This window comes from Phocoena sinus, chromosome 13, assembly GCF_008692025.1.
Source record: "Phocoena sinus isolate mPhoSin1 chromosome 13, mPhoSin1.pri, whole genome shotgun sequence".
In the NCBI taxonomy this organism is placed as follows: Eukaryota; Metazoa; Chordata; class Mammalia; order Artiodactyla; family Phocoenidae; genus Phocoena; species Phocoena sinus.
In genome coordinates, this window is record NC_045775.1 from 40,276,800 (window position 1) to 40,291,810 (window position 15,011).

The 15,011-nt window shown below is 45.6% G+C and overlaps 1 protein-coding gene across 2 annotated transcripts in view; it reads right to left on the minus strand.

Annotated features, from left to right (window-relative positions):
• The window catches only part of LHCGR (luteinizing hormone/choriogonadotropin receptor), a 63,807-nt gene that overhangs the window by 17,076 nt on the left and 31,720 nt on the right, over nt 1–15,011 (minus strand). For both annotated transcript variants that reach the window (XM_032652794.1, XM_032652795.1), the window contains exons 7-9: nt 9,453–9,521; nt 4,254–4,328; nt 396–581 (exon numbers count right to left, since the gene is read on the minus strand). In XM_032652794.1, the coding sequence (XP_032508685.1) occupies nt 396–581; nt 4,254–4,328; nt 9,453–9,521 (330 nt within the window). The remainder of the gene's footprint in view (nt 1–395; nt 582–4,253; nt 4,329–9,452; nt 9,522–15,011) is intronic.

Below are 15,011 nucleotides of genomic sequence, written 5' to 3' on the forward strand. Positions count from 1 at the left end.
TAGGTAAAATTCACCCTACTGAGCCTACTTCCTCCACTTCTTTAGAAATGATGCTCTCTGATAAGGATTAGGGCTAGTTGATCTTTGAGATACCAGTTTTGTACTCCATTTTGCAACTGCAGTTATCGTCTGATTTAAGGCTAGAGTTTTGAATTAGCTAAGAATAAGCTATGAGGGTCTTCTAGCTGCAGGCTGAATCGACTATTTGGAGTCAGTTTTCAGGAGGAAATAGGACAGTTCATTTTCTTCTGGTCTGTCTGAAAGTGACCCCATGACTATGGAGCTGGTCTAGAAGGCAGGGAGTGAAGGGGCAGGGGGCCATCGACCCGCTGACTATTTTCGAATCTGAGTTTCTGCCACAGCTTGGCAGGCTTTACCATTTGTTTTTTACTCACTCTTTTGTTGGCATGTTTCTAAAAGCACAGCAGTGGCTGGGGTAGGTCAGCGTGGCGTCCAGGAGGTTGGTAAGTGTTTCTCTTGAGGGCAGTCTTTTCAGAGAATAGGATGATGTGGCAATTAGCGTCTGAATGGACTCCAGCCCATAGCTGGGCAGGGCCTGCAGTTTAGTGGAAGAAATATCCCTGAAAAGTAAAAGGGAGAAAGGTTTATTGATTTATTTACTTAACATGTATGATTCATAGAATGAAACTTCCTCTCAACAATAGTATCCTTCTAGGTTCTGAGGAATCTTTTCTCCATCTTGCTTTCTCCCTCATTCTCCATTTCAGTTAGTCTCATTAATATCTGAATTCAAAAAAGCTACGTGGTCTCTTTTTCTGAGAGGTACCCCATTATTCTTTTCAAGGCTGAGTCTGACTCCTCGTACCTGTCATACATTCATTAGCTTCTCTCTCTCCCCTCTGCTGCTTCCTTTCTCCCCCTCTCTCCCTCCCTCTACCTCTCTCCACTTAGCAGAAGTGAAATAACTACTTGCTTTAAGAGAGAGCAGGCACGTGCAGTGACATCAGCTTTTGTGCTCTACTCCAGGGGGAAACAGTTAGGGCTTCAGATGCCTCCGTCTTTGATTGATCAAGTTCTGCAGGGTAGGTTTTCGTGAAGCACAGGCTAGTTACGCTATTCAGAGCCACTGTGTGGCCTTAGCCACCCTCTACCTTCTCTAAAGGCAAGCTGGATTCATCAGTCCAAAGCAAGCAAACGCTCGGCCATGCAAGCAAAACTGTGTGGAAAGCTCGGGTTTTTCACACAAGGTCCTGAATGCCTCAGCTTTTCTAGACTCGAGGCAATGCCCAAGAAAACTCCAAACAAATTAAATGTGAGGAGGAAGAGTCAGTGGGAATTTTAAAATTCTGCCTATCTTCTAAGTGGCTGCTGCCGTGAATGTTTTCCAGGAGCATAGCCCCCTGCAGCAAACTGACCCAATACTTAGTGCCCATCTCATGGGAGGGGCTCAGTAGGGGATTGATGGACAGATGAACTTGACAACGTGGCATGATGACTAGTGTAGGCCCTTGGTGGAATAATCAAGGTGGCAGAATTTGCCTCGGGGGCTGCAGACTCATTGCTTTTGTGTCCTTACTGATTTACGTAACCAGTGTTCTCATTCTGCTTTACAGAGTTATTATCTTAGATGTATTAGGGATTGACCACATGATTCTTTGCAGGCCTGGTGATTTTTTTTTTTTTTTTTTGGTGGGGGTAAAATATTTTAAATTAAGATTCTAGAAATGGCAAGATCTCATTACAAAGGAGTGAATCTCTGATGGTTGATTTTCAGTTTCAGTGAGAGACTCATGGGGGAAATATTTTGGGGGTGTGGAAGGAAGGACCACTTCTAGATATCACTTAAGCCCTAAGGGTATAATGAGAATAGTTATTTGGAGAGTAAGAGACCTAGGTCTGGTCCCACTGTTCTGGAAAAGTCAGTGTAGATGCCTACCGGGCTCACAGTCATTTCTAAGCAGGCAGACCAAGCAGGTTTTCAAGCAAAAACTGTTGTGCAGGGTGTCTTATGATCATACTCACTCGTTCTTGTGCCTGACCAAAGGCAACTCTCCTTAGCTATTCAGTGCCCAAGTAGGTGACCAGTTTGCTGTAAGAACTCTGCCTATAGGGTGTGCTAGACTGGAGAGTATTCAAGCAATGTGTAAGATTCTGAGTCTGGTGTACTTTGAATATGAGACATAACAGACAGGGACCCCTAGGGTAGGATGGCAGAAGCTGAGAGACAGCAGAAAAAACAGTAGGCAGGAAGCACGAGGAGGTGGAAGCCATGAGTAAGTAGAAATCATGACGTCGCGTGGAGAAGAGAGAGGAGTTAGGATTGATGATGGCAGAAGTTAGGAAGTGGAGAAGGTCAGGAGTTTTACTGGTGGGAATTAGGATGTAGAGAGAATCAGGGGTTGACGGCTGCAGGAAATAAGTAGACAGGGTCAGAATGGGTAGTGACAGGAGTTGATAGTGGCAAGAGCTAGGAGCTAGACGAAGTCAGGAGTTGACAGTGGCAGAAGTAGGCAGTAGACAGAGTTGGGAGTTGATAGAGAGGAGGTAGGAAGTAGATGCTCAGGAGATGACAGTGGAGGGGGCTAAGAAGTAGAGTTCGGTGGGCTGTAGAAAGTAGACAGAATCATGACAGGATACTGGCAGGAGCTAGGGTATAAAGAATACCTGGGTCGGTTCATTCCTCCCCCTGATCAAAACCCTAAAGCCCCCTCACCTCACTCAGAGAACAGGCAAAGTCCTTATAATAGCCACAAGCCTCATAACCTGGCTTTCGCCATCTCTCGGTCCTTCTGTTCTAGGCCCCTCCGCCTGGCTCACTCTGCCACACTGGCCTCCTGCTTAGTTCCCTGCACCTGGAATGCTCTTCCTACCGATACCCACACAACTTGCTCCCTCACTTCTTTTATTTGCTTAAATAACACTTGTTCAGGACAGTCTTGCCTGACCATCCTCCTTAAGATGCTAGCTCCCTCCCTAGAACTCCTTTTGCCCAGCCACCTGAAGTTTTCTCCTCCACGGCCATCTGGAATACTACATATTTTCTTTACTCATTTGATCCTTGTCTGTCTTCCCCACTCTGTGAAGGCAGAGACGTTTGTCTTTTCTTCTTCTCTGCTGCTTCCCTGATGTCTAATCCAGTGCCCGGCACATAGTGTGGACTTACAGTTACTGGATAAATCAGTGAATGAATGAATAAACAAACAAATGAACTGGGTTACACTGCTCACTATCTTTCTAGTACTGTTCTCATTTTAAAGTCACGTGCCTGTTTATCACTTTGCCTGTTTATTGTTCTTTCCCCTCCATAGCTCTAATCTCCTTATGAGCAGAGCCCAGAGCTCGCCGCTCTCCCTGCAGCTTGGTGCCTGGTAAACAGGACGTGTTCCACCCACGCTTGTTGAAGGCATGAGTGATAGCGTGCCGGGGTAGGGACTAACGGGCCCGGCATCTCTGTGGCGAAGGTGACGAGGCCACTGCCGTTGCTGCTGCAGAGTTTCTGGAGCCCTGTTGCATCGCTCCCTGAAGCCTGACCGCAGCTGCAGTTGTTTCCTACAGGATGTTTCTGGCTTCCTAAGGCCTTGTCAGGAGACTAATGGTTCAATTTCCTGCTCCTCTTAATTCTCCCCTGTGTCCTTATGCTCAGCTCCCATTAACTGAGGGCACTTGCCTCTGCTCCTTGCATCCTGAGGGAGCCTGACGCATAGCAGCTCACACAGCCTTAATTCCCACGAGGGGATGCCAGGGGACACCACGCCCCCCCTGCCAGCACATTAGGAGGCCCTCCGTGTTTGATGTTGGTTGAACCGTGTCTCCACCAAATTCACATGTTGAAGTCCTAACCCCCAGCACTGCAGAATGTGACCTGAATTGGAAATAGGGTCTTTACAGAGGTGATGAAGTTAAAGTGAGATCGTTAGGATGGACCCTAATCCAGTATGACTGGTATCCTTACAAGAAGGGGGACATTTGGAGACAGACAGACAGACAGACACACAGAGCACCCTGTGAAGACTGGACTTATGCTGCCACCACCAGGAGGAACTACAGGCCTGGAACAGGTCCTGCCCTCGCAGCCCTCAGGAGGAGCCAGCCTTGCCCATACCCTCATTTCAGACTTCTGGCCTCTAGAACCGCAAGACAAGACATTCCTATTGTTTCAACCCCCCAGTTGGTGGTGCTTTGTTACGGTAACCCTTGCACGTGCAGAGCAGGCTGGGAACCATGTGGCTGGACACCCTGAGCGGGCCTGCTGGGCTGCAGCGGGTGGGGGTGGAGGGCAGTACTGTACTCACAAGACGCTAGGCCCGGCGGCCCCCCGGAGGGCGCCATTGTGTATCTTCTCCAGGTGCGCGTTTTCCTTCAGCTCCCTGTGGGGAAGGACAGTGTCCTCAGTGGAGTTTGCAGCTCATGTGTAAACAGTCATAGCTGTGCGCATGCACGGTGAGAGCCGCCTGTGGGCATGGTGCTCAGGGGTCGAGGGGACAAGGGGGGGCTGTAGGCAAAATGAGAAAAAGACGTTCTTGTCCTGGGAGAAATTGTGAAATCGCTGGTGTGCTTGGCTCCGCCTTTCCTCTGCGATTTTCCCCTCGCTCAGTGGAACGCTTTGTCCTACAACTTAAAGTACTCCCTACTTCTGTCCTGGAATTGTGCACATTTACTACCAGGCAGCTGGGCAGGGAAGAAAATGCTGCTCCAGTGTTCAAGGCTGAAGGGTGGAAGTGCAGCCCACTCTGCATCAGGCCGTCGTGACCTTGGAGGGCTCAATGTTTGTTCATAGTAATATACTGAAGTTTGCAAATTCTTTACTTAAAAGAAAAGTAGGGTCCATTCAAAACTAGCCCCTCTCATCATGTTAATTGGACTCTTTTTCTTTCAGCTGTGCATTTCTCAGTGGGTTAGAAAGGGGAGGAAGGACAGCCTGTATAGAAAATTCCCCCTACCCCGGGTGCCCCACGGGTCCGTGCCCTGTGCCTGATCGTTGCCAGGTGTGTGTGTTGTAGAAACAAAAGGGTTGAAGGCCACTGCTCTTCAGGAAGCCAAAAGCTGCAATGGGAGTAACTACCTGAGGGCTTCTGTTCCCTAAGCTCAGGACAGCTCAGGGTGAACTGCTCAGGACCGGCTGAGCCTAGCCCCGCTGAGCAGCTCCCGTCTGGGCCCTGACGCTGGTGTCTCCAAGGACAGGCCCCTCTCTGGGTGGACAAGGAAGCCAGGAGAGGAGTCCCTGGGCCCAGACTTGTCAGCTTACTTTTGATTGCTTTCTTCCTACAAGAGAAGGGTGGCATCTCAAAGAGCATTCTGGAAAACGCTGGACAGTGGGCACAGTGTACATCCATTGCTGGCGTGATGATTTTGGGCATAGGACATGATTCTTCTGCACCACTGTTACAGTGGCAAAACAAATACACCCACACCCATTGCCCCCTCCCTTGCAGGATCCTCAGTAATTACCTGGTTCATCTCATAGCTTTATATCTTCTTCATCGTCTTTCTGCAAGTCTCCACATCACCCCTGCCATTTAAAAACTGTAAAAGCCCCTGCATCTCACTCCCTCGGTGGCTGTCTTCCACATGCTTCTACTAAGCGTTTTCCTCGGAAAGCCTCGGCCCTTTCATCACAATGCACCCGTCAGTCTCACGTCGTCCCATCCCCTGGGTGTATTTCCACTTTCAAGGAGATGAGGTTGTCAGAGTCAATTGCTGTTTAAAATCTAAATCAAGAGAAAAATTCCTTCCCAAACCTCCATGGCTCTTCTTCCTGATTTGATTTGTTTTAATTATGTTCAGTTATGGTCATAAATCATTGAAACCGGGCTCTGTGAGCAAATAATCCTCATGTCAGCCAGGTCAAATTAATTGTTCAAATTTCAGGGCAGCGTTTCTCATGTTTTATTAAAACTCAGATCTTTTTGTATAATGATAACTCTGTATTATGTAACTTGGTCAAAAAGAAATCCAAAAGTTATCTACCACGGTTTCCTGGGAGTTGCTTTTGGGAACTCTCCCAAGTGGCAAGGCCTTCTAGGTGTGAGAAGGATAGGAAGGATGACCTTTTGAAGTACAGTGGGAGAACTCCCAAACTCCAGCCAAGGCTTCCCTGATGGGGGTGCTCCGGGAACGGTAGGGCTGGGCTCTCGGACCCCTGGAGGTGTCTGGGGGTAACCTTCTGAAGCTGCTCCTCTCCACCCTGTCTGTCTTAGTAAATAACGCATTTGAGAACTTTGTAGGGCTATGGTGTCATTGTTCTGAACAACTTTGGACAGGCCTTTATATGAGGAAGGTGTCAGAAATGGGGCTGGACACGCCCATAGTTTGAAACTTCTGCTTGACGGTTTTGAAAACTACTCCCTCTGCCCTGCTCAACCCTTCAATGAGTCTGCTCGCTCTTGGAAGAGAATTCAGACTCCTTCTCACGGCCCCTCAGTCCTGATGACTTGCTCCTGCTGCGTCTCCAGCTTAATCTCTTCCAGTGTTCCCTTTGCCGATGGCCCTTAAGTCGCATTGGCCTCCTCTCAATTCTTGGCGTTTATCAACTTCTTTTCTTGCCCACCTCAGGACCTTTGCACATGCTGCTCCCTCTTTCTGTAATGCGCTTTGTCTGATGATTGCCAGTGCGGACTCCTTGTCGTCCTTTAGGCTCAGCCTAAATATCATACCCTTGGTGAGGCTGTCCCTGAGCACCTAACCTAGAGTCAGTCTGCCCCTGGTACTCTCTCAGATCTCAGGAATAGGTTATTTCCTTCACAGTATGTGTCACTACCTGCAATAACTTCATTTATTTACTTGCCTTTTCCCTGTCTCTTCTGCTAGTATAGAAACTTCGTTAGGGCAGGGACTGTTTCCGCTGTACCATTGTAGACACAGCACTTCACGTAGTGCCTAATGTATTGGTGATGCTTAATAAGGGTGTGTTGAATGAATAAATGAATGGAATTAACTTGTGTTCTTGGCAAACTGATTTGTGTTCTCGGCTTCCTCTTTCTGGCGACAGTGAGGTATGGGGAATACCTACTAACGGGACTTTGGGACTTTTCTAAGCCACATCCATTCTGGCGCCTCTAAAGCCGTTGAGACACTGCTGACCAAGGACCTCCCACCTTACGCTCTGCTTTCCCTGACCTCCCAAAGATGTACTCTGCTGATTGGCCTCTCACCTCTGCTTTTGCTCTGGCTTCTGTTCCTTATCTCTTGTTTCCCCCCAATTTTCTATTCAGTCCTCTTATTTTTCCTCCTTGTGCAGGTGACCTCAGCCACAAAGAACTTCACCCATCCCCTCTCCTCAGGTAATTCTGACTTCTGTGTCCCTAGCCCTGGCCTGCCCCTTCCAGCCCTCTGTCCTCCCTGCTAACCCATGAGCCAACCTTCTTTAAGCACCCCTCTCACACTTCCTATCCCAGGACTTTCAACGGCTTATTCTCTACAGAAGAGAGTCCAAATTGTTTACCCTAGCATCTGAGGCCCTTCCTGCTTTGTCTCTAACCCACATCTAGGACTTTCTAAAAGGTACTGTTTTCTGGTCTTTGAGCACATCCCATGCATTCTCCTCTGGGCTGTTCTTCTTGTCCTCTGACTGGAGTGCATTTTCCTTCCATCTTTGCCTGTCCAAGTTAGGCTCAGCTCAAAATCTACATCTCTCATGAGGCTTTCTCTAATCTCCTTCTCTTCTGCCTTTGAAATCTCAGAGGACTTTACCTCTCTCGGGCCAGGCACCATATTTTGCCTTCTGTTTTAGTAACTACTTAGTGTACAGTTTATGTACCATTTGGAGATGTTTCTTCCTAGGCTGTAAGCTCCTGCAGGGCAAACACCAGGGCTTCTTCATCTTCATTTCCCCTCAAAATATAGCATGTTCCTTCAGACGCAGCTGATGCTTGGCAAACACTTGTTGAGGGAATAACGGAATGAGGCATCTGAGAGTGCTGTGCCGGGAGAGGATAAGCCTCTGATTTTAATTTGGCAGAAACAGATTCGATTGGCCAGAGTGAACCCTGCGTTGAATTCAAGCCAACAAGAAAATGAGGGAAAATCCACTCCATGGTAGGAAGGACAACTGTTTAAAAAGCTACCATTCCTTGAGCACTTAGTATGTGCCAGACCTGTGGTAACTGCATAAAAATACAATCTTATTTAATTATCATTCATTCATAATTAACTGTATAATGTAACAAATAATAAATGAGCACGTACTCTATGCCAGGCACCGTGCTAAGTACTGAGGATGCAAAGCAGACCTTTTCATTTTGGTGGCCGTATCCTCAAAACAAGCCTATCAGCAGCTCCATTTCATGGATGAAAACACTATGGCTTAGATTGGTTGAGTAACTTGCTCAGGGTCAAGGTGATTAAACAATGGGATTGGAGTTTGAGTCCCAGTTCGTGACTGTTAGATCCATTCTCTTCTCCACCAAGCTATATAACATGGTATCCATATAATAGGGTCTTTGATTAATATTTGTAGTTTAAAATAAATAGTATATTGTATAGACTTAGGCTACTTAACTTCAGACTGGAAGCATCAGCATCTCCTGGGAGTTTGTTAAAATTTCAAATTCTCGGGCCCTACCCTAGCCTAGACCCACTGAATTAAAATGTCTGGGGGTGGGGCTCAGGAACCTGTGTTTTAGCAGTCTCCATGTGGTTCTTATGTGTGTTATTTGAGAAGCACTGGTGTAGACCATGGTTTATACATATGGCTTATTTATTATTAAAAGCCTTTTCATTTGTTTGTTTTCCTTAACTTTGGCTTTAGTTGAGCCTTTCATGTGCTGTTAGGTTTTACTGTACACAAGTGTATGCTGATTGTCACCTTACCCGGTACCTGTCATGGTTCAAGCAGCCTCCACCCTGGCCCTGCGAGCTTTGTGAATGAGCCCCTTTTTTAGGAAAGGAGCCATAGAAAGAAAGGTTGAGAACAGTGAAGGGAGCAGTAGGGATGCTTCTCTAAAGCTGAAGGCTGTTAACACTGGGGACTGGGGTAGGATGTGGTGAAAACGCAGGGCTCCCTCACCTTGTGGAATGTGAACTCCTTACTCCCCGCTGCGTCCCCCGCGACCCAGCCCGCAGCAGTAAGGAGACGGGCTTCTGTGTGGGCCTGTTGTGGCTGAATCGGCTGGTAAATGGCATTATCCGATTTCTCTGCAGTGGGGCTGGGAGGAAGAATTTCTTCACTGAAATCACGCTGCCTCTAACACACCATCGACCAGAGCGAGGGGACTAGAGAGGGAGGCTGTGAGGTGGGGGAGCCTAAAGTAGGGTGTTGAATATTTCAGCAAACTGTCAACTTCAATGTATGCAGGCTGCATCTATCTTCGATATCAGGGTGCTCTGCGGTTTCCAGCCAGCCAGTTGCCTAGTAACATGCGTACCACACTGAGGACCAGCCACTTGAAAGTTTATTTTTGTTCTGAGTTAGTTGCTGAAGATTGAATGTGATCTGGTAGCCAGAGTAATATTTCATTTTTATTCATGAGCTGGGGAAATAAGCACATACTTACAGGGAAATCAGCGTTGTCCCATTGAATGCATGACTTTGTATTTCTTCAAATCCATTTCCATATAGTTTTCTAAGGAGGAAGGAGAGAGGTTTTAGGAGCGAAAGAAACACAGTTTGGAATCACACATTCTTCCTTCTGTGATATTTATTACTAAGATAATTACTGGCATTTACAATATCTAGCTCTGTTTCTCTAACATCTTAGATCCTCGGGGCCTGCTGAGATGAGACTGTGTTCTTGCTCTAGTTGGCTTCCACCTCTACCACCAGCACCACCACTAATTTGTTAAGTGTTTATTAAGTGCCAGATATTGATCAACCATTCTACGTATTTATGATTTAATCCTCATCGTCACTTCCATTGCTCTGGTCAGAAACCTAAGCCTTCATGTTGTGTAGCTTGCTTACGGTCAGAGAAAACAGTGGCAGAACTGGAATGTGAGGCTAGAGCTGTCTAACACTCAAGTCTTGTGTCTGGTTCTACAGGCCAATCTGGGCACATGGGCTTTCTGGGTCGCCGAAAGCTGAGGGCAGAAGAAGGCTCCAGTACTGAGTGAGTGTTTCTTTTTCTTGGATGAGTCTGTGGTTTTGCTGATGCCACATTTTGTTCCACAGCCAAGATTTCAATGTCTGTAAACAGTTCTTTAAGACCCATTAGTAGAGAGTGAAATCAATTTAGTTGGATACAATCAGCCTTAAAAAAAATGAAATAGAACAGAATGGAACAAAATGGAAAATGTTAGAGTATGTTGCATGTAATCGGGGTAGTACTCTTTCTGAAGTTTTGTTCCACCATTTTTGAACGTTATGTACATGTAAGTATATGTATACATATATACGTATAAGTCTGCCCAGAACAAGACATAGGAGACTCCTTAGAACACAGATGCTGGGAAACGTTAGAGGCAGAAAAGAGCTTGGAGAGGAGCAAGCAGCAACCCTTCATTTGACAGAGAAGGAAAGAGGCTCAGAGAAGAAAGTGACTTGTCTAAAGTTCACAATAGGTGGAAATGAGACCAGCACACACTGTGACTGGGGCTACTTCCAGCACATCAGTTTTGCTGGGTGATTCGACTCTTCTTCCCTGAGACAGCCACACGGCCCCTCTTCCTCCTCCTGTAGAGCTATGTTTGATGTCATGTTCTCAGCGTGGGCTTTCCTGGCCACCCTATTTAAACTGCCCCCCCAGCATTCCATCATTCTCTGTCTCCCTTCTCTGATTTGCTGTATTAGCATCTGACCCATGATTATATTACTGTCTGCCTCCCCGGCAGAATGTAACCTTTATGAGAGCAAGGATTCAAACTGTTCTGTTCATTGCAGAATCCCCCGCATGTAGGACAGTGCCTGGCGCCTGGGAGGATTACAGTAAATATATGTTAAATGAATTGGATGAACAAATGGTTATATATAAGATGAATTTCTCACTGTAAACCATGGCCAAGCAAGTTTGAAAGCCACAGTCTCAAATAGAAATATTTGTGTAAGTTCTTTATGAACAACGCTATGAGACTCAAGTGAGAAAGGGCTGTGGTATGATATAAAATTAAGCCGCCGCATCTGGCCAGGTGCTAGCTTCCCTTTACAGGGTTGCTGGCAGCTGTACGGCCATGTCAGGGACAGGTTGGGGGTGACATGAGAAACAGTTTAGACACAGTCTCCAGCTACTCCTCCAGGTGGCTGCTGTCCACAGGGTTTCTCTAGCCTTTGTTAAATAAAACAAGCGTGGGATTTAATTTCATTGTATGTGTATGTGTGTAGTGTGGATGTGCGTAATATGTATGTATATAGTGTGTGTTTGTGTGTGTGTGTGTGTGTGTGTGTGTTTGGGGGGCATCTCTTTCCATCAACACACCTGAGACAAACCAGCATATAAATAAGTATAGCTGGGACTCAGTGTTGAAGCTTGATAATTGAACACTGAGATTCAGAAAATATAGAGATCACAAAATAATTGAGTTCAAAGAGAGCAGGGGAGCATATTTAATTCGTTTTGTTAAACCCCCCAGATCTCTCATAGTTCTTGCTACCTAACATGAGTTCAGTCAACAGGCTGGGTGGAGCGGTGGCCTTGCCCTTCCACGGGAGGAAGAGCCTTGTCTGGCTCTCCCTGCTCCCATGGGTTTCCTTCTGGAATTCTTCTGAGTTTACAGCTTCACACACGAGCTCTTAACTATATTCTGTAATGGATTATTGGATGCCATTTTTCAATAGTTTTCTGTCCCCGTCTATATTGTAGAATCCGAGGGGATTGGTATTTGGTTTATCTCTGTTGTCTTGTGGCATTACACACAACTTACACACAATCCCACTAGAATTCTCTTTTTATTTTACACTTAGAATATTGTCCTTTGGCAGTCTCTTGTCATTTTGGGGATTGAATTCCTTTGCAGTAATCTCTTTTAGATGAAGAAATCATACCTGTCTTCCCTCTGGACTCCTTTGAAACTGGATTTCTTAGAGTCTAGGCCAGTGTCTGTCAAATCATTCTCCTCCATCCACTGAATAGGAATCATCTGGAGCTGCTGGCCACAAATGCAGATGCAGACCTACTGACCGGGTGCACTGCAGACCTACGGAATCAGAACCTGGCCGTGGTATCCAGGAAAGTGCACTTTTATAACAAGCTCTCCCAGTGAGCTTTGGGCATGCCACTTTGGGACCTTGCCCTAGGGTATATCACAGGATGGTACAGCTCTCATTATTTCCATAGCGCAAATCAGACGGTCTGCTGGAGAGAATTGAGTCCAGACTCTGGTCCCCTTACTGCTTTCTCTACCTCCTTAGTGGTGGAACTACATGTGTAGAAAAAGTAGCCCCTGCCGTGCTTTTTGCAAAGCAAAGCTGCCAGCACTTGTCTGGATGCCAGTTCCTCATCACTGGTATGTGATACCCTGATCCTACTTTTGATACATATTAGGATTTTATGCTTGGCTTTTTTGGTGGGGCTTACAATGCCATTGCTCTAAGTGCAGCCTCGCAGTTAAGTCTGCAAGCCCTGAACCCAACTGCCTGGGCTTGGATCCCAGCTCTACTACCTATGAACTGAGTTACTTTGGGCAGTTTACTTAACCTATCTGTGTCTCAATTTGGTAATCTGAAAACAGAGATGATAATAATAGTCTTGACCTCAAAAGGCTGTAGTGAGGATTAAAACAGTAAACATACACTGAGTACTTAGAAATAGGTTCTGGAACAAAGTAAATGCTTCATGTGTTGCTCCTATGATTCTTCTTCTTCTTATACTTAACAGTGGCTTCCAGCTGTCTGGCCAGAACAGAGAAAATGATCTCCCTTTCCATGCTTTGGACAGCATGTCATGAAATACAGTGACCTGTCTAATTGAACTGTCATTCTCCTCTATTGAGGTAGGGGCCTTTCTTCTCCCGGGTAGAGCAGGTCAGTTCAGTGGCCTGGGCTGCCCCAAATGTACTCATTCTCCGGGGGCCCTCAACCACCTTTGGTCTATGCTGGCACCATGGACATTTTTGTATTTGGACATTTTTTATGTCTTAAAAAAATTTTTTTTTTATAGCCTGGGTTCTGCTTCTTTCAACTTTCCAAAGAAAATGGCTCACCATTTCCTTTTCAGCTTCCTCTCTTTGGCTCTGTTCTTAACGTTTGCAGACAACAGAATGTCCTGCCTTGTTTTGATTAAAAGAGTGGCTTCCTTACTTCGGAGAAGTTACAGGCGTGAGTGGGAAACCTCATGCTGTCAGGGCTGCACAATGCTTTAAATGCCCTTTAAAACATCTGGGGAGTCACTTCACACAGCTTTTTTCTAAAACATCGTGGTGTCAGAATTAAATGAGGAGGGCTTCCTTTGCTTTGAGGATGCTGTCACAGGCATAGAAATGAATTTTCCTCTCTCCTCTATTATAATAGCTGCACCTTACTTTAAAGCAGTGTCTACATTCTCTGTTCAAATGTCAGAAATTTTGACTCAAACAGAGAGAATGGCACCTTTTTATTCAAAATAAGATTCGGGCTTTAAAACTTAATCACAGATGACGCTCTAATTCTGAATACTGCCTTATAGCAAACTCCAAATATTCCTGGGGCTTTAAAAGCATTTCTGGGGTTATATTAGCAGTCTTAGACATTCTGCCATAGTTCCCACTTGATCATGTAGCCACCTAGTTTTTGGATGATTTCAAAGAAGAAAGCCTAATTTAGGTTTACAGATCCTTGGGGTCTCAAAAAGTGACCCCATTGAATGGGGAGGTACCTCACGTCCTAGGATCTGGGGTCTTCCCATGTCTTTACTGAGGACACAGAAGACATATAAGATCCATGTCCTTGAGAGGCTCATAATCTCAATAGGTGAAAACATGAAGTAATGAAAGAATAATACAAGCCAGTAGACATTCCTTGTGAACACGTGTGGTACACAGAAATGAGAAGTCTTGGAGGAGTCCTCCTGGGTTGGAGAAGTCAGAGAGGCTGCATGGTGGAGCTGAGACTTGAGTCAGACCTTGCAGAATTAGGAATATTTGTTACTGAAGGGGAAAGCATACTAGTTTAGAAAATATGCCTCGTGGTAGTATATCTATAAGCAGATTTTTATCGAATGCCTATATAAACACCATCCTAAAGCAGAGGGATCCTATCCTATCCATCACCACTTTCTTCATGCAGTACTTTGCTGGAGTCCTTTTATATCTGAATGATTCCTCATGTATGAAGGCACTTCTTTAGTGGATACCCTGGCAGTCACTGTATGGGTAACTGTCTCTGGTCACTGCTATATGCTGCCATGACCCTACTTTTGGATGTTCATCAGAATTCCCCCATTTCTGTGGGGCTCACAGTCTCTATAGCAAGGGATTCCTCTCTCTGATATGAGCATGCCTCTTGCTTTTCAGCAGTACTGAGTTTTTTCTGTTTCCCTCCACCACAGCCAAGTTCATGTCAACTTACCACATGCAACAATAAAAAGGTGACAGGTATCTAAAATAATGATGACAGCAATGCAGTATAATATATTGAATAAAGTTTTAGAAAAATCCATGTTTCATAGTGATGCTTAAAAAGAGAGCAAGACACTATGGAGAACAGTATGGAGGTTCCTTAAAAAACTAAAAATAGAACTACCATACAACCCAGCAATCCCACTACTGGGCATATACCCTGAGAAAACCATAATTCAAGAAGAGTCATGTACCACAATGTTCACTGCAGCTCTATTTACAGTAGCCAGGACATGGAAGCAACCTAAGTGTCCATCGACAGATGAATGGATAAAGAAGATGTGGCACATATATACAATGGAATAATACTCAGCCATAGAAAGAAATGAAATTGAGTTATTTGCAGTGAGGTGGATGGACCTAGAGTCTGTCATACAGAGTGAAGCAAGTCAGAAAGAGAAAAACAAATACCGTATGCTAACACATATATATGGAGGCTTAAAAAAAAAAAAAAGGTTATGAAGAACCTAGGGGCAGGACAGGAGTAAAGACACTGACGTAGAGAATGGATTTGAGGACACGGGAAGGGGGAAGGGTAAGCTGGGACGAAGTGAGAGAGTGGCATGGACTTATATATACTACCAAATATT